This window comes from Physcomitrium patens, chromosome 19 (assembly GCF_059467195.1).
Source record: "Physcomitrium patens ecotype Gransden chromosome 19, ASM5946719v1, whole genome shotgun sequence".
Lineage (NCBI taxonomy): Eukaryota > Viridiplantae > Streptophyta > Bryopsida > Funariales > Funariaceae > Physcomitrium > Physcomitrium patens.
The window spans coordinates 2,732,790-2,752,224 of NC_143428.1; the positions used below are offsets into that span (position 1 = coordinate 2,732,790).

Here is a 19,435-nt window from a genome sequence, read left to right on the forward strand (position 1 = left end):
TATTCATTGGAGCAAGAGCGTTTATAAGATCATCTAAGGAAGGCACTCTATTTGTCATTTATGCGGCTCCAACTACCGAGGAGAAGATCTCAACAGCAAGTATACCAAAGCAATATAAAGATTTTGAAGACGTGTTTCAAAAGAAGAACGTCGACATACTACCGGAACACCGACCATATGATTGTGCCATAGACTTGCAAGAAGGAGCACAACCACCTTTTGGCCCAATCTACAATCTATCGCAAACGGAGTTGGCAGAGTTACGAAAGTACATCGACGAGAATCTAGCCAAGAACTTCATTCGTCATTCAAAATCATCAGCTGGAGCACCCATCTTATTTGTGAAGAAGAAAGATGGATCATTACGGATGTGTGTGGACTATCGAGGCCTCAATAAGGTAACAAAGAAAAATCGTTACCCATTACCCTTGATTTCTAGTCTCTTAGAACAACTTGGACGTGTGAAGATCTTTACAAAAATTGATCTAAGGGGAGCTTATAATCTCGTACAAATCAAGGAAGGAGATGAGTGGAAGACAGCATTCCGTACAAGGTATGGTCATTTCGAATATAACGTCATGCCTTTTAGTCTTACCAATGCTCCAACGGTTTTCCAACATATGATGAATGACATCTTTCGAGAACACCTCAACGATTTTGTTGTCATCTACTTGGACGATATTCTAATATTCTCTAAAAACGAGGAAGAGCATGAGGAGCATGTTCGTTTGGTCTTGGAGAAACTACGCAAGTGACGACTATATGCCAAATTAGAAAAGTGTTTATTTCACCAGACGGAGATGGAATTTTTGGGGTTCATTGCGACTACAGAAGGTTTGAAGATGGACCCCAAGAAAGTAGAAGCAATCATGTCTTGGGAGGTTCCGAAGACGGTTAGAGACGTACAATGCTTTCTTGGTTTTCCTAACTTCTATCGGATCTTCATCAAGAATTATTCTCAAGTTGCTGCTCCTCTCACTCGATTAACATGCAAAGATAAGTTGAAATGGGGACCTTTGGTGGAGAAGGCGTTTCAAGATTTGAAGACAGCATTTACTACAGCTCCAATTTTGGTACATCCAGACTTTACAAAGGCCTTCTATTTAGAAACTGATGCTTCAGATTTTGCTTTGGGAGCTGTGCTTTCACAAATGAGTGAAGATAAGAAGCTCTATCTAGTTGCATTCTATTCTCGGAAGTTCTTTGCTGCTGAAATCAATTATGAGATCCACGATAAGGAACTTCTTGCTATAGTGGATTCTTTCGAAGAATGGCGTCACTTTCTTGAAGGAGCTACAAATCCAATAACCGTATATACGGATCACAAGAATTTGGAGTATTTCATGACAGCTCGAGTTTTAAATCGGCGTCAAGCTCGGTGGAATATGTCGCTATCTAGATTTGATTTTGTTATCACTTATTGACCTAGAAGGAAGCAAGGACTATCTGATGCTTTATCAAGGAGATCTTATCTTGCACTAAAGGCTAGAGAAGCAGCGTTTGATCAACAATGTACAACGTTATTGAAGCGAGAGAGATTTCAACTTTGTGCTACTATTGTATCATTTGATGCTGACTTCCTAAACCAGGTACGTGCTATGACCATTAAAGATTCAGTAGCCATTGATATCAAGCAAAGTACCAATGATGACAAGTTCAAGGTGGAGGGAGATCTTTTATACTTTGAAGAGCGATTGTACATTCCAAAAGGACTAGCACTACTCCGAGTTCTTCAATCTCGCCATGATTTTCCAGCTGCAGGACATTTTGGATTCAATAAGACCTTGGAGCTTATTTCCCGAGATTTTTGGTGGCCCCAAATGTCGAAGGATGTGAAAGATTTTGTCCTCTCTTGTGACATCTGTTCAAGATCTAAGAATCCTCGGCATCGCCTTTATAGACTTCTACAGCCATTGCCAATTCCATGTCGACCATGGTCTTCAATTTCTATGGACTTCATCACGGACTTGCCATCATCAAACTCATTTCACAACATCTTTGTCATGGTAGATCGGCTTACGAAGATGGCACACTTTGTTCCTTGTAAGAAGACATCGTCCAGTGAAGTCACAGCAAGACTCTTTCTCGATAATGTGTATCGATATCATGGACTACCAGATGATATCATATCAGATCGAGGTACCCAGTTCGTGTCAAAGTTTTGGAGATCTCTCTTTGGGATATTGAAGGTGGATATCAAGCTTTCTTCAGCTTTTCATCCTCAAACTGATGGCCAAACGGAACGGGTGAACCAAGTCTTGGAGCAGTACTTATGATGCAGCATCAACTATTAGCAAGACGATTGGACTGCATATCTACCGCTAGCCGAGTTTGCATATAACAACACCCTCCATGCGTTGACTCAACAAACACCATTCTTTTCCAACTATGGGTATCATCCGAAGCTTGATTTATTGAGTCCGTCAACAAATAACAATCCAGCAGCTGAAGGATTTGCGAAGCAACTATCAGAGCTTCAAACTATGTTGAAGCTTCAATTACAATCCGCTCAAGAATCCTATAAGACGTCTACAGATAGATTTCGGAATCCAACACCTACTTTCAAAGTTGGAGACAAAGCTTGGCTTCTTCGACGAAATATCAAGACCAAGCGACCATGTGATAAGTTGGACTATCGAAGATTGGGACCATTTATCATCCAGAAGCAAATTAATCCAGTGGCATACCGGCTAGAGTTACCGGCTTCTATGAAGGTACATCCAGTCTTTCATGTTTCTCTGTTGGAACCTTATCGAAAGTCATCTTTTCCTAGAAGAGTGCAATGTCTGCCACCTAGTATTGAAATCGAGAACCACGAAGAATACGAGGTTGAAAAGGTATTGGATTCACGGCAAAGGTGGGAAAAGTTAGAATATCTTGTTCATTGGTGCAGCTATGACATTAATGAGCGAACGTGGGAGTCAACTGAAAATCTTGCGAATGCGCCACAAAAGGTACAGGAGTTTCATCAACGACATCCCGATAAACCTAAATCAATTCGATGATAGCTTCTTTCTGAAGCTTGTTCTCCCAACAATATAAGAAAAAGGGAGAGCACCAGCAAAATTCATTGTTGATGTAGTTATTTTCTCCAAGATAGATCGTAGTTTGGTCTTTTGAAATGGATAGCCAAGAGATAGATACTATGCCAGTCAGAGTATCGCAACCAAGTAGCTCACGAAGGCGACCCCGAGATGAAGAACTACATGTACCACGACGACGACGGAGGATACCGAGTAACCGATCACTGGTGATCGTATTTGAGATCGAGCCTGCTTACAATGGTCAACCAGAAGGCGTGTTTGCAGGACAATTTCACAATGAGGACACGGAAGTTCATGCTTGGTCAGAAGTCAAAGGCGTGGGCCACTACCGTTGGCTTCAAGGGTCGATGAACCACTTGCCTCGTGAACAACAGTTGGAGTTCATAGCAGAAGTTATGCGATAAATCTTCATTTTCTTGCGTTGGTACTGATCAACAACATTGCTTCTCAGAGACCTCGAAGCTAAAGGAGGGGGTGATGTTAGGGACATATTCCTTAGAACCTTTTAGAGAGAAGTTTCTAGAAGCTTCTAGAAAGGAATCCCCTGGAACTTTCTAGAAGCTTCCTAGTTAATAGAAGTAGCTCGAGAAGTTTCTAGAACCTTCTAGAAAAGAAGCCTCTGGAACCTTCTAGAAGCTTCCTAGTTAATAGAAGTAGCTCGAGAAGCTTCCTAAGTAGGAGTATATATAGGGATCGAGGCTGAAGAGTTCTTCAGTCTCGACAACACATCTCTTCGAGTTCTAGCTCACCTTTCTGGTGTTGTTCTTGTACTCATCTGTTTAATCTAGTTCTGCCACTTCTTCTTGAACTTCTTGTTAGATTTCAAGTCTATATTTTGTGTCCGTGACACAAGGTCGAAAAAAAATAGTAAATCATAAATACATTGAACTTTCAAAATCATTTTATTTGATGTATAACATATATTTACAACAAAGCAAATAATGTTTACTAATTACAAAACACATATCACTTACCAAAGTATCAATCTTACACAAATAAAGAATATAACACAATAATGACATACTATTTATATATATAAAAACACAAAAACAAACAAAAGAGAAAAGAAAAGAAATCCTAGTAGATTTAAATCCGGTAAAAATAAAATTAGAAATTAAGAATCTTACTATTTAGATTTAGTTCTTTGATTTATTTCAATCAAGGTTGCATTACGTACTTAAAGTAAGTCCTTAACTACCAATAATATACATTGGTTCAGACTGTTATAATATATAATTCTATTTGAAGTATTAATTATTGAATTTCATACTTACATTCTAACAAAAAAAATATCAATTCCTATGTGTTTTAATTTCAACCTAAATGTGTTGAAAGTGGTATGTAATGTTTAGTTTTATTTTAGAACAAAGAACCACAAAATCAAATTATAATCCTTTAAATAAATTCTATTTTATATTAAAAATATTTTATGAATAAATATAATTAATATTTTATAATATTAATTTTTTTAATCTTAATAATTTTCTAATATTAACTTATTTCTATAATAGATTCATATAAAGAAATAAAAAAATAAAAAATAAAAATATAATCTTATCAAATAAAGATATAAATTATTATTTTTTTTCTAAAATAATAGTTTTAAATTATAAGTATACAATTTTTCTTAGTTTAGCTTTGTGATACTTAATTTATATTTATTTAGATATAATAATATATAAATTCTTTTAATAGAAAAATCTAACTCAATATTCAAATTAGAAGATTGATTAAACATGCTTAATCAATCTTAGTAGATTTATATAAAATCATATATAATGAAAATAAAAAATAAAAATAAACAAATAAATAAATTTAACAAAAACTTTATTACTTAGTGGAATGATTGTAGATAGCACTTAAACTATGAACCTACAAAGATAATTCTCTATTAAGATGGTCCTTTGGAACATTGGATAATTAATCCACCTCTTATCAAATATATCAACTCATAAATACAACTTTCCAAATTGCTCAATTTGTTTTTACATCTTTGAGATATTAAGAACTTGTCCAAAAGTGCATTCTTTTGGCTATTTTATCAAGAAAATAGAAACTCACATATCAAACAACAACAAAGCAATTGAGAGAAAAGAGAGAGAGGCAAAGTATATGGGAACCAATATCCAAGGAGTCAAACTCCACATAAGCACACACATACTCAAACAAGAGACAAAATGATGCACTACAATGGAAGTAAGAAAACCCAAGAGCATCATTGTACCAACAATGCAAAAGAGGGAGGAAGAAATATATATATACATACACACACACACACACACACATATATATATATATATATATATAATAAAATAAAAACACAAACAAACAAACAAAACATAACAAAAGAGAGGGAGGGAGTGGGGCGAGAGAGCCAAAAGGGGTGGTGGAGAGGGAGTGCTTGGGGAGAGTCCACATCCCCAATGCCAGATTCGCATTCTCAAAGTGGACGGCATTCAATCTTTACGCCGGTCCGAGGCCACGGTATTTATTACCCACTCGGGTGTGTCCAAGCCTCGCCCCGGTAGACCCCACCCGCGATCGCCTTTCTCACCCCCTTCCGCCGCAGCCGCGAGGCAACGCCTCGAAAGCCGCTGTCGTCAGGATTGGCTTCTACCTTCGACACACTTCGGAAAGCGTCGCGTCCACGCTAATACTCCAAGTATTGGAGCCTTTTCCTTGCGGATATTCTGCCCAATTTGCAACTAGGGGTAGCACGTGTGAATCGAGTGACGCGAGAAAAACTTGGGTGGGGTTCAAAGTGCGGTGCTTGGAGGCGCAATGGTTCGCGTCGACGGTTTCGCATTTCAGTCGCGATGTTGCGGGGTGGATGCGATGCTTTGTACTTTGGATCTGCAATGAGTGGGCAGTGGGTCGTGGTTCATCCCTTTCGTCGTGGCCCTCTCGTCCCTCCCTTCCCTCCGAAGCATTTAATCCCGTGAATTGAATAGGGGTCGGAGTCTTCTAATGCTATCTATTAGAAGAACCCAAACCCCTAGCTTTTACGGAGTGTTCGTACTTGAACAGGTGTTCAAGTGATAGTGTACGAAAATATCGAACTCCTGTCCATATAAAAGTAAACATCGAGTTGAAGCCTAAAGTTGTGGAAAGAAATAGTATTCCATCCTCATTAAATCGATCCAGATGGATATGGACGTTCCATTACATGCTGTTTTCTTTCGCAACCAATAACAATTGTTGGTCTACGAGTTTTTTTTTTTTTTTTTTTTTTTTTTTTTCTTTCGTCGACTGGGTGGGGAGTGTGTTTGGATTTTGAGGAATTGTCGTATTGGCGGGGTCTAATTGTAACTGGGTCGTAAGGGGATCCTGAGTCACCACCTTCGACCTCCCGAGTTTTGGACAAAACCAAATTTGTGCTTAGAAGCTGCCAATCATGGAAGGCCTGACAAATGTTTCAAACCCTGCGCTGACGATGATGTTTCAAATGCACCAACCGTGGAACTGGTGATCGCAGCCAGTCGTCAACCTAACAGCTGTCACACTTGGAGATCGCACAATCCTGTTGCAGGTAATAAATATAAACCAAAACCTGGAAAATCGAAGGATTTTACCGAGAAGCTGATGATAGGCAGAATTTCGTCAAATCATCTCTAGACTAGCATTTGGGTGTCACCAATGGTGCTGCAGCTGCGTCGATCTATTCGATGAGGTGAACCAAGCAAACCTTCTCGAAAGTGATTCATCAATCGTATCACGGAGCCAGTCACATGGTTCGAATCACATTCATTATGAGATCAGTTAATCGCCGGATCGTGAAGCAGAATTAGAGCATTAAGGCAGGTCACGCTGAGGGAGCGGCGGATACTTGGCCCCAACGGACCGTAAATCTTTGATCGCTATCGGGATTTGACTTGTGACGGGAGAGGAGGGGCTGGGAGGGACAAAGAAGGTAAAGTTTATTACCGGTCAGGTATCAAACGTTTGGCTTTGCAGGATCATTTACTGTTCTTTGGTTCCTTAACCTGCGTGTCCGGAGTCTATGGTTGGGGGCATTCGTAGGATTTGTGGCTCTCTTGTTATTATCCAGGTTGTGGATGACGGATTATCGTTGCCCCCTTTTCTGCGGATGCCCGTGCGTCCTGTTTCGGAGGTAGGTTTTACGTTTTGAGAGTTGGAGGTTACAACTGGGAGCTCATGGAAAGAGTGCTCAAGTTCTGGAGCACTGGAGTATCGGATTCGTTGGGCATGTGTTGCAGGAGGTTGTTAAGGGTGTCGAGTGTGTGTGGGAGTTGATGGAGTAGAGGACATGGGGGATTTTGAATTGAAGGCGTTTTAGGGCTTGGGGCTGCTAGTCCAGGTGTTGCAGTTTGCAGTGGAGCTTTGAGGAGGAGGTGAAGAATTGAGGGAGAGTTTACTGTTGAAGTGATAGGAGGGAGTCTGCACTTGCAACGATGGCTGTTGCGGCATTCAAATCCACGACCCGTCGACAGTGGGACATACGGGGGGTAGAGATTGAGCCATACTCTTCGCTGAACACGAGCCCGACGAGACGGTCTGTGTCGCGCAATATCTCTCCAACGCGCCGTTCGACGTCACGTAACCCTAGTCCAACTCGCCGCTCAACGTCAAAAGCTCCAAGTCCCACACGTCGTCGTTCGACATCCAAAGATCCTAGTTCCACGCGCAGACGTTCAGTTTCGAAGGCTCCCAGTCCAACTCGCAGACGTGCGGTGTCCAAGGCTCCTAGTCCAACTCGCAGACGTTCGGTGTCCAAGGCCCCCAGTCCAACTCGCAGACGCGCGACGTCTAAAGCTCCCAGTCCGACTCGCAGACGCTCGACGTCCAAAGCTCCCAGTCCTACTCGTGGTCGTCGCGGAGTGTCGCGCAATCCAAGCCCAACTCGCCGCGCCGTATCCAAAGCTCCGAGCCCCACGCGCCGGGCCGTATCGAGAGTTGTGAGCCCTGTGAAAGCCAGGAGGCGCTCGCCCTCGCGAAATCCAAGTCCCACTCGCGGACGTAGAGGTGTGTCACGGGGTCCGAGTCCAACTCGGGCTGCTCGTCTGACCCAAGTCACTCCTCCAAGCACTCAATCTCACCCCGCCAGTCCATCAAGACGACGGGAGCCTTCTGTAGGACTTCGCTCCCGTGCCACTTCTCCCCAGAGGAGCAGCATCGTCAGGCCTGGGGAGCGCGTCCGTCGAAGAACTACTAATGCTGCCACTACCGACGTGCCTTATTCACCATTTCTTCCCGGCTCTCCTGGTGCCTCCGATTCTTCGCTCATTCCGACTCGTCAGAGTGGAATTGGGTTAAGGGGATCGTCTCGGATGGTCCCGAGCGATTCCGAGAGAAGTACGGTCAGGACTCTTGCGAGCGACTCTGAGAGCGAGGTAGAGCCACGGTACATGCGGAGAGCGGATAGGACCGGAAGCATAAGCACTCACCGGGATAGCTCCGATAACGAGAGCGTTCAGTCGTCAAGATCTACAAGGAGGAACCCAATTGGAATGCGAGATAGAGTGTCGCGAAGAACTTCGAGCACGCAAATGGAGGTGCGAAGGTCATTGGCCAATTTGGAGCTCTCAGACTCAGCTACACCAGTCTACTATCAGAAACCCAAACCTGCAAGTGTGGAGGATCATCACCATCGCATTGTTGGAAGAACCGATGGAGACGTCCAAGTGGAGGGGAGAATTGAGGAGAAGACTATTCAAGAGGTTCACACGCAAACGAAAGTTCATACCCTATGTTACAATTGCCTGTATGATGTGTCTGCGCCCACGGATGCTCCTGTGGATGCTGTATCTCCCGTAGGGCCCATAAAATTGAAAGTGCTTGGCACTTCGAGAGAGGCTCCTGCGCCTGGAGACGTAGACTTCATGGCTTTATACACCGCGAGATGTGAAGAGCTTCGGAAAGCTGTGTCAGATGCGAGGAACGAGCTGGAGAATGTCAAGGAGGAGAGTCTGCGGAAAGTTATAGAAGCCAAGTTGGAGGTTTCAGAGAGGAAAGTCTCGGAACTTTGGTCACAGTATGCCACCGAGGAACAAAGATGTCTTCATCTGGTGAATGCTGTGAAGGACATCAAAGAAGGGTCCGTAGACTCTTTGGATGTGGAAACGGACGAACTACAGCAGCGGATTCCTATTCCGGTGGAGGACATGAAGCCCCAGCACAATCACCGATATCCAATGGAGGACATGGACGAGTCGGACTTTATTAGACAATCCCTAGATGAGGAAGCGGCACGGTACTTTGAGGAGTGCGCGATCATTGCAAACTTCGATGCAAATGTCATAGATGTAGACGACATATCCGTGAGTAGTGGCAGGGTGAGTGACGGCGAGACGACGGTGTGTGACGATCTCAGACCATCTTCGAGGAGACAAAGCTCGGATAGTCAAGAGGTAGTGTCGATAAGGAAGAAGGAGATTAAACCCCTTGATGATGAGGGCATGCTATTGCCTTGGTTGGATTGGGAACCGGAAGTCGATCTCGGAAGGAAGGAGCGCATTGAGAAAGCAGTATGCGACTTTCGAGAATGGAAGAGTGCATGGGCTCAGAAGTCAGTGGAGTGGGGGAGGAGTTCTAATCGGGAGCGAGGAAAAGATGAAGGTGTCGTGAACGTTGACGAGTTCCTGTTTGAGAGGACCCGATTGCAACCTCGCATTTCACAAGGCAGGATGCTCGTCTGCGGCGGAAAGCGGTGACTGAATTGTGACTTTATGAGAGAAGAACGGGGTGAGTTGTGTGGATGGTGCAAGTGTATTTTATCGGTATCTCATCTATGTGATGACTGTCGTCTGCTTATCTCCTCGGAGCTGATTTCTCCCTAGGTTTGGAGGTAGTGGTCAGCTTCTGCCAGATATCTTTTATCTTGCTTCTTTCAGTCACCACCCAGATGGTGTCCAATCGATACCGATTTCTTTTACGGCTTAGTTTTCGAATTCTCCCTCCCCTGTCAGTCTGAAGTGAGGTCTGTGGCGCCATCTCGCGGAGTGGGTGACTATGAATCACATGATAGAAAATGTCTTCCCCTTAAAGAGTTGATCAGCAGAGTTGAACCTAACGTTTCATCGGCAAATGTTAGAATACAGTATAGTTTTTAGCATTGTCTTCTGAGCACGAATATCTCGGAGGCTGCTGGAGAGGGTAACGGCTGTCTATGAGGAGGTATAGTACCTCTGTAGACTCAGTTTTGATGTTAATACATCTCCGTTGCCGAGTTTTAGTAATCTCGTTTGCAAGGAAGACCCTGTATCACTAGTGTTCATCGCTTTGTGTACTATTTTTTTGATTGGAAGCGAGTGCCATGTATGAAGCTTAGATTGAAACGACGAAGAATTCCTTCAGTCGCCCACAAAATTTCTCTCTGGGGTGTAACAGATGAAGATGTAAAGCAAAATTTCATTCACGAAATCCACTCCTGAAGGCTGGAGAGGATGATGTAGTTTATGGCGGGTAAAGAGCATGGAATGGATTACTTGATTCGTTGGAACATGTTGAACATGACTACTTGGATATCATTCTCAAGGAGATGCAGAATTGACGGCAAGAATTGCCTGTTACAACCAGCAGCTAGAAGAATAACTACGAGCTACGTTTGTTACCTTGATCTTCCCTTGATTCGTAAAAGTCAAAGTTTGTAATGTATTGTACCACTTTCTGGATTGTCATTTCACTTCAATCTGAATAGAGAGCTGTGGTTTCCAAATCATCTTGTAATGGTCTTTTATGGCCCATATAGAGGTTCACTGCTGTGCACTATTTTGATTCTCACTCTTGGTTGAATACATCCAACTTTCGGTTTCGCTTTTGTTAGGACAATTTCTGCAGAGATGTGCAATCCAAGTGTCAATCCGCCGCAGCATCCCCGAAATATTGTAAGCATCAATATTTTAAGTTGATCACTCCATGACTTTGGTTTGTATCTAGTAAAAAGTCTGTTGAATGTTTCAAACTTATCCTACTCTATTGTTTTGAATCATTTAGCTCACAATAGTACAACCTTGTTAAACTCGTAGAGTAAATGTGCATATGCTGTTACTAGTTGTACCACTAGTCACCCATCTTGGGAATTCCATTTCGTGGATGTTTGCAAGACTTTGAGGAAAGGGTAATATATATGGTAGTGAAATAAAACGAATAAATGAAATTTGCACGTGTTACTTTGGTAGTAATGTTGAAAATGAGTAGCCTTTTCCACTTTTGAAATTCACTCAAAAGAAACTGAGCATGTTATATTAAATTTACTTAGCAAAGCTTATGACTTCAATAAGATTTGTTTTGTGTATGAGTCCTTAAATGTTTGGTGAAATGTTTTTAATCATAAGTTCATTACAACTAAAAAAAATTAAAGTGCCAATTGGTTAACTAGATGATCTATTGTCTTTGGTATTAGTTTTTGAATAGGAGTATAGATAATTGAAGGTCTATAGTTTTTAGAGTAGTAAAGTATGTATTTGTAGCAAGACAATATTGAGGTTACTTATAGGAGTGTTTGAATTTAGGAAGTTGTAGGCCAAAACCATAGAATAGTTCAAAGTGTTGTAAGCATTTAGATTAGAGACAAAAGCATGAATTTTAAAAATCAAATTAAACCAAAAATAAATTATAATATTTTTTAGAGTTTTATTAAGTAAATATTAATAAATTTAATGTCTTATGGCTATTAGAAAGTATGAGAGAGAATAAAAATGAGAGGAATTAAGATTAAGCTATCTATAATATAATGGCACAAAACTCTCTATTAAATCTCAAATATATACAAGATCTAATGATAGTTCTTAGCACTCACAATTAATAAGATTGCTTCCACCAAACAAAACGTTTTTAAGATAATATTTTTGTTACCTAGTTATGTTAGAGAAGTTATGTCGGATTTATTATAAATAGAGAGGTTTATGTTATTAAGGTGGATAATAATGTAATAAAGAAAAAATTAGAGTTCTTGGAAAAGCATGTAGTTATAACTTGCTATACTATAAACAAATGTCTAATAAAGAAATGTGTCTGCTAATTTATTGTATTAGAAAAATTTTCCAAAGTCACATATAGTATAATACCTTACATAAAAAAAAATATATGTATATATATATATATATATATATATATATCTCAAAAATACTACAAGACTTAAAAAAACATGAATAAAAATGCTAAAACACAAAGAGTCACATGATGATATAATTGTCAGAAGCTACCTAATTCTATAGATTAATGAATGCACTTGTTGTCTTTTAATATATGTCGTCTTCCAACCAAGGATAATCATTTTCTGACATTTGTTATCTTCCAACACCTCTTCTTGCACTCATTCCTCTACACTCGTTTATTATTGTTCTTTAGTTATCAAACAAATTTAATGGAAATTTTTATTATTACTATATTTTAACATTCAAAGATGTCAAATAGCTGGGTACAATATTTACTGACAACTGCAGTGATCTAAATACTGAAGCAAGTCTAAACAAAAATCAGAACTCCTGCAAGAACTACGATATAGGATGTTGCAAAAGTACTTAAGCTCGGGAACGCTTCGCAGGAGTGCCCTCCTCTTCGTAACCCCCCCGATCGTCATTCTCATACCCACCACCTTTACCAGTCTTTCTGCGATCCAATATCTTATTGATTTTGTGAAGCTCATTGGTAAGCTTCTGGTCTTTGTTTTGCTTTCGTGTTTTGCGGCCATCCTGCATTTTAACTCCAAACTGGAATGCAGCTTTAGGCATAGCTTCTTTTTGCTCATTGTATTTAGCCCAATCATCCTCAGACTCGAAATCCCAACGATGCAACCTTCCTTTGGCCTGCAACAACAGAGCATAGGCATTATTAACCAAGCGTTAAATGAAAGCTATCTAATCAACCATGTAAGAAGATAGCATAAAGGGTTATGTACGTACTCTGCCACCCATATCCATCTTGGTCAGATCTTCGTCATCGTCACTGCCCACAATTTCACGGTTGTACTCTTGATATCCAGGGTAACATTCAGAATAGCTCTCTGAGATAAAATTGGGGTCCTTCTCACGAACATCACGTTCTCTACGTTGCTGCAACCGCTGATCATCACGCTTGAAGACAGACCCAAGCCCCCTGTCTTTCTCTTCTTGCGTCATCAAGTGTGGATCTCCTTGAACCTCCGGATTTGCAACCTGAGTTTTTCAATACTAAATCTCAGTAACAATAGTAATTACTTTTGTACAAAATCACAAAATATTCACAACTAGAGCTAATTTCCCTGAATATTATAAACGACCAAATCAATACCATCGGTATAGGTGGCAAACTTTCTGTTAAACATATAGAATCTGATACCACAAGCATATAAACTCCAAAAAACAGACTTTATAAACGTCACAACCTCAATAAACAAAGTAAGTTAAACATAAGAAGTGAAGTAAAATAAGATAAGAAGAAGAAACTCACGGCTGCAGTTGGATAATGTTCCATATATCCAGGATACTGCTCAGGTTGCCATGGTCCTGCATATTGTTCTGGAGGAGGTTGTGGATACTCAGTCCATTCTCCTGATGCATACGGCATTGCTGGTCCTTGAACAGAAGCATCATAGGTGGCCTGATGAGAGCAGATTTTTATTAGCAACTGAGACAAATTCTCAAACTGCTCCTCACAATAAAATAAAAATAAACAAAAAATTTAAAAATTGTAGAAATTAACGACTTGTACTGTCAAATTTACATGCTGAAAGTTCCCACGAATATGAAAACTCACAAACGGCCATGTTGTAAACAAGTTTGCATTAAAAGATCTAAAAACTTAAATTTAATTAAATTTATAAAAATAAAAAATAAAAATAAAAATAAAAAAAAGAAGAAGAAGACATCCCAATGTACCTTGAACGACATATTAAGAACTAGTTAAGTAATATGTACAAGAGAATGTACCAAGAGAAAGAAAGCTATACATACTTGATGCTGCCAGATTGGATTCAAGTCTTGAGAAGGTGGCATGGGACCATAATGTTCACCAAAGTAAGGTCGTTCATTATCCCGACCAGGAGACTCCTCCATATCCTCAGACTTGGGGCTGTCGTTGTCTCGTACTGTTGGCACATAATCAGTCCCTACACCTTCGAAAATATCATCATCCCTAGAAGGTGGATGTGGAGGTGGAGGAGGAAGTGGAAGATTGCTAACAGCAGCCTGATCTATACTAATTGATTCCCTCATTTCACCAAACCTGCGAGGTGGAAGGGGGGGAGGTGGTGGGAGGTTCTCCCACTCATGGGACCTATTTGCTGTCCCGTTAGTAGCGCCTCTCTCCCCGTCGTGTAAAGGTGTTTCACCCCCCAGAGATACACTTTTCGCTGCAATCCGTACCATGATTCATACCACAATGTTAAGGCCCATTCAATCCATTCATGTTTAAAATCACCCGACATCCTGGAAGTAGTGGATCCACAGTTCTAGTACACTGAACTATCTCAATCTACAGGTCTAGTGTAGTAGCAATGCAAATGTGGTATACAAATGTAATCTTCCAAACAAGCTTGTAGCCCTGGACAGTCTGTACATTTCCAGAAGAGAGGTCATGAAGGCATATTACCTCTAGATTCCTTGTCTTTCTTCTTCTTTTTCAAGGGCTGTACAAGAAACATAACGAAATAAACACTCAAGCACTCTTCATAACTATCAATATATATACACACACGAACAAACAAATAATGACTGGCTCTGATGCTAGCATAATATGAAGATGATATGAAGACTATATAATTTCATGCTCCTAGCTGAATCAAGACCAAATTTCCCTGTGTTCTAAAAAGCAACAGTCGCTACGTTTGTCACAGTGCTTGAATTTATATACACTGTGACATTGGACAAGATTTTTTAAAGTAGGAAAAAGAGAAAACCTTCCCGGCACCCAGACGAAGATACGTCATGATCTTTGCAATGCGTTCCAGCACTGTCCCATCCACACCCACTGTGACTGTTTCCTGCAAGGATTACGACACATTGTGAGCATGTTGTTGCCAGCTCCGAAGTCACTTGGCGATCATAAAAAGATTTCAATGCCAGTAAAGAGCATCGCAGAAATAACCAAAGGCAGAATGATTCAAAAAAAAAATGCCGCATGGGAGAGAAAAAAAACAAAAAAACAAAACAAAACAAAACAAAAAAACAAAAAAACAAAAAAACAAAAAAAAAAACGCAGGTAAAAATAGAAAGCTCGCCAGCCAGCCAAGAAAGTTAGCCGATAACAGACCTGTGGAGGAGGACAATCTGCTTTACTTCGATGAACAGTAGTAGGGATGTCATGTGCAAATTCTCCATCCTACATCACAAGAATTGAAAGAGAATTTAACCATCCATCACTGATTATAATGCCTGACTAACTGCTGGCAAACTTCTAAGGATTTGTTGAACTTAAGAGGCCGTCGATTTTCAAATGGATACAAAATTTCATCCTCCATAAAGTAGGATATTGAAAGTTAGAAATAGTTCACCATGTCGAATACAAACGCTGTACGTCCTGGTAGAAACATTGAATTGACTTTACTAACTGTCTGCGGCTTGCAAATCCATTGATACACCATCTGCACACAAATGTTCGGCAGCAAAGCTATAAAAAGAGTAAAGGGGTGATTGGCAATGTGTCGTGAGCTACTAATAACGATAAGCTCACCTATCAAATTCTAAATCTCGTCTGTAAGAAATACGAATACAAATTCCCCAGGTCACAAAACTCAGAGGACTTTCAATAATCTCGTAACACACTCGTCTGTCTACACGTGATTTTAGTCATCATTACAAAGTCTTAATAACCCTGAATAATCCATGTGATTGACTTGTGACAAAATAAAACCTGTCAGAGCACTGCACTCAGCTACTCACAGGTTCTGATTGGTTATACCTTAGCAGTAGCCGTGCGAAATGCCATGGTTTGATCTTCTTTCTGCTGCCTGTCAAAACATAAACGTTACCACTAGAAATCAGCTGAATATTAATTAAATGACACTGTACATAGAAAACATCGAAATGCTCATCTCGTAAACAGACCATCCGAGGGCAAGTAAACCCCACAGCAATAGAAACCATCAATGATTCAACAAAATCCAAGATAACACAAACACCATAGAGTACCTCTGACTAGCAGGATCCTCATTCTCAGGTTCTTTGTCAATCTCACTCCTAACTTTGTGCAGAAGAGCAAAATCAAGCCCCTTCACCAAATGCGTGTGCTCAACATCACCTACAATGAAGGGTGTCAGAATTGATACAAAACAGGCGTACGTTTGAACTGAGCGAAGCCTTCCGAGGTACTTCATTCATGCTAATACGACGTTGGGCACGACACTGAAGTTGGGACGACTTACCTCCAAGAAACTTGGAATTCTCGATAGAAATTCTGTGTGCATCGGTTAACCTGAAATGAAGCCCAAAACAGACTATGATTAATATGGGTTTAGGATAATGCTGCCGTTCAGCGTGGAGATCAGAATCCTGTCCCTCTGAGGGAAAAAAAACAAAAAACGAGGGAAACTTACAAACGTGTAAAACCAGGATTGTAGGATTCAGATACCTCATGTCAGCTGTGCCCGGGGGTCCCAAAGCATGCAATGAACCAAGCTCAGCAGATGTGTGATCATAATCGGGATTGATATCCTCCCGCCTCTCCTTAGCTCGATCACGATACCTCGGTAGATTGGCGTCCTCGCCAGCATTCTCCTCTCTAAAACAATTCCATGTTGTACAGGCGTTAAAATGCGAGTTCAAGCTTAAAAGTCCCAGTAGGTATCCATTCATAAAAGTGTGCTGAAGAGTGCAGTAATAAATCATGACTAACAAATCAGTGGTTACGACCTACTTACTTCAAGGACCAGTATGTAGAAACGCGCAAAAACTGTAAACAGCGAACTGTAAAAGCTTAGAAGTACAACTCTCACAGTATGAGCAAAGCTGTTACCTCATTCACAGAAACTGGGCCAACGATTTAGAAGTGGCCTTGTCAAATATTGATAATGCTAGTTTTCAAAAAATGGAAAGAAGGAAGCACAAAACGTACTCTTTCGGCTTAGGACGAAATTTGCGCTCCTTCCGCTTCTCGCCATCGACCTCACCATCAGCACCATCCTCGGCACGCCTCGGACGACTACAAGTTCAACCAAAAATTCATAAAAAAAGCTTAAGAAATTGAAATATTGGACAATGAAGACAAACGTTGGAGAACAGCACATGACTACTTTCATGTTCCTAAAAATTCCAATCACCAAGAATTTGAGCTTAACACTCTGAAGATACTTAGATTAAACTCATAAACCCCTAGTAGTTGCTGCATATGTACGTAAACTTCTTTAATGCAAAATAGAACAACATGATAAATCAACGACAGAAAGGACCCAACAAAAAATCAAATAACAACAAACTCTGAAGCATGATAATATCAAAACCGATAATAGCAAGAGAGCGTCCAACCCTCGAGGCCGCTCTTTCTGTTTGTCCTCCCCTCGTCGCGGCGTGTCCATCACCATCTTCCGAAAATCAGCATTGGACAAATTCTCGGCACGAGCTGCAGCTGCATCTAAGCTCTCCCTGCGATTATTCTTGCCCTGTGGCCGGGGCGGTGGCGGCAGCGGATTCGAGATTGGCATGTCGTCCATTTCCTCCTCAGAACCCATACCTTCACGCTCTCTATCAAAAACCCTGGCTCTTGAAAAGCTTCAAAACGAACACAAGAAAATGCCCCCACGAACCCTACTCCAATCTGCAAAACCCTCCAAATTCATACAAAACCCACGTATTGAGAATTCGGATCCAGAAAACGCCAGCATTAATCGCACCCCAACTTTCCGAAATCCAATCCTAAGGGTTAATAAATGTTTGTAGTTGTAAAGCGCCTTCATACTTACCGTTCTCACTGAAATGACGTCCAAATTCGATGCTGCAAATTCAAGCGGACAGCCTGCTGGCTAAAGTTTCGCGAGCGCCTTCACAGCAGCGATGTATTCCCATCATCAAGCGCTTCAGCAGCACAAAATCCTACTGTCCGCCATAGCACACAATCGGCCTGTGCGAAACAGCAGCGGGCAGTTCCAGGCCCTCGTCGATGGAGACTGCGGTCATGGGAGGAGCACCGTTTAAAGAAGACTATCTCAGTCTGGATGCAAGACCGTGGTCCTTCTCGTATTGTTGAATTGATTTTGTATTCTTTACTAAAGTTTTTTCAGAAATGAATCAAATAACTTCATTTGTCTATGCATTTTTTTAATATGTATATATTATTAAAATAATAATACCAATTCTATCTTATTCAATTGCTCAATGTCACTTTATATATATATATAAAGTGACATTGAAAATATATATTTGTATTCCATAAATATCTCTTACTCCTTTAAAGAGTATCTGAAGTTTGTGTAACTCATAAGATTTTACATTTAAAATATTTTCATTATCGTGTTATTATATTAACAAAATTATTTTTCTTAAGTTTGAGATAAAATTAGCATTTAAACTTAAATTGAATTTCTACAAAAGTTTTGTGTGTGGCCTCATGAGATTATTTTTCATAACAAGAACCTATCATACATTTATATCCAAATAATTTTGATTGTGGCTAGTATTATCATGCTCGGGTTTTTATTGTACATAAGTTTGGGTAATGTTTTTGTAAAATATTAATAAAGTAGTAGTATATGTAGTATACTTTTTTTTTTTTTTTTTTTTTTTTGATTGCTTCCTTTTTAAACCAAATTTTAGTCATTTCAATATTTGAGTTTGTATCAATGATGATTTTATCTGGCAATAATAATTTCAAATTCCTTTTACAATCAATACTTTAAACTTTACCTTCAAGATATGTTATTACTCAAATTTTAAATATTTATAATGATTCATAAAATAAAAATAAAACAGTATTTTGGTTTATATATATATATATATATATATATATATATATTTATCATTTCCTCATTTATGTAGTATGTTTTTTAAAATTTACAATAATAATGTATTAAAATAGTTTTTTAGTTTAATATTAATAATATTAATAGTTTGAACCTTAAATTATTTTTCTTTATTTTTAGTGTAGATGTGATTTTAATAAAAACATGGAGTATAGATATTTTCTATTTTTAGAATTTATTTTGAATAGTATCACATTGATAAAATCTAAAATTAAATATTATACCATGTTGCTTACAAAAGGTGTCTTTGATTACAGATTTTAGAATGGATCTTGTCTAGTGCATAAGACCTATGGATCTAGTCATGGATGCAAGAATAACTATTCTCTCTCTCTATATATATATATACACATTTCAATCAGTTTACTTTTTACTAAATACTTGATTATCAGCAAATGTTTCCTATTAAATATTATAATAATAGAAAATCCATCCACCTTTCAGTCCGTCAACCATGTCATCCATCTTCCGCCATCTCTCATCATCCATAACGCGTCGTTCG

The 19,435-nt window shown here is 39.8% G+C and overlaps 2 protein-coding genes across 2 annotated transcripts; one reads left to right on the forward strand and one right to left on the reverse strand.

The window, feature by feature from the left end:
• Nucleotides 1-7,214: 7,214 nt before the first annotated feature.
• Nucleotides 7,215-10,719, forward strand: LOC112272696 (uncharacterized). Its single transcript, XM_024500721.3, has 2 exons — nt 7,215-9,746; nt 10,392-10,719. The coding sequence occupies exon 1, from the start codon at nt 7,457-7,459 to the stop codon at nt 9,713-9,715; it is 2,259 nt and encodes a 752-aa protein (XP_024356489.1). The 5' UTR covers nt 7,215-7,456; the 3' UTR covers nt 9,716-9,746; nt 10,392-10,719.
• A 1,646-nt stretch (nt 10,720-12,365) lies between these two features.
• On the reverse strand, nt 12,366-18,083 carry LOC112272697 (suppressor of mec-8 and unc-52 protein homolog 2). Its single transcript, XM_024500723.2, has 15 exons — nt 17,878-18,083; nt 17,444-17,732; nt 17,034-17,120; nt 16,551-16,700; nt 16,345-16,394; nt 16,112-16,220; nt 15,882-15,930; nt 15,475-15,564; nt 15,234-15,302; nt 14,881-14,964; nt 14,574-14,610; nt 13,937-14,334; nt 13,434-13,583; nt 12,908-13,159; nt 12,366-12,811 (listed from the first exon to the last, which is right to left on the reverse strand). The coding sequence occupies exons 2-15, from the start codon at nt 17,644-17,646 to the stop codon at nt 12,527-12,529; spliced, it is 2,013 nt and encodes a 670-aa protein (XP_024356491.1). The 5' UTR covers nt 17,647-17,732; nt 17,878-18,083; the 3' UTR covers nt 12,366-12,526.
• Nucleotides 18,084-19,435: the final 1,352 nt, after the last annotated feature.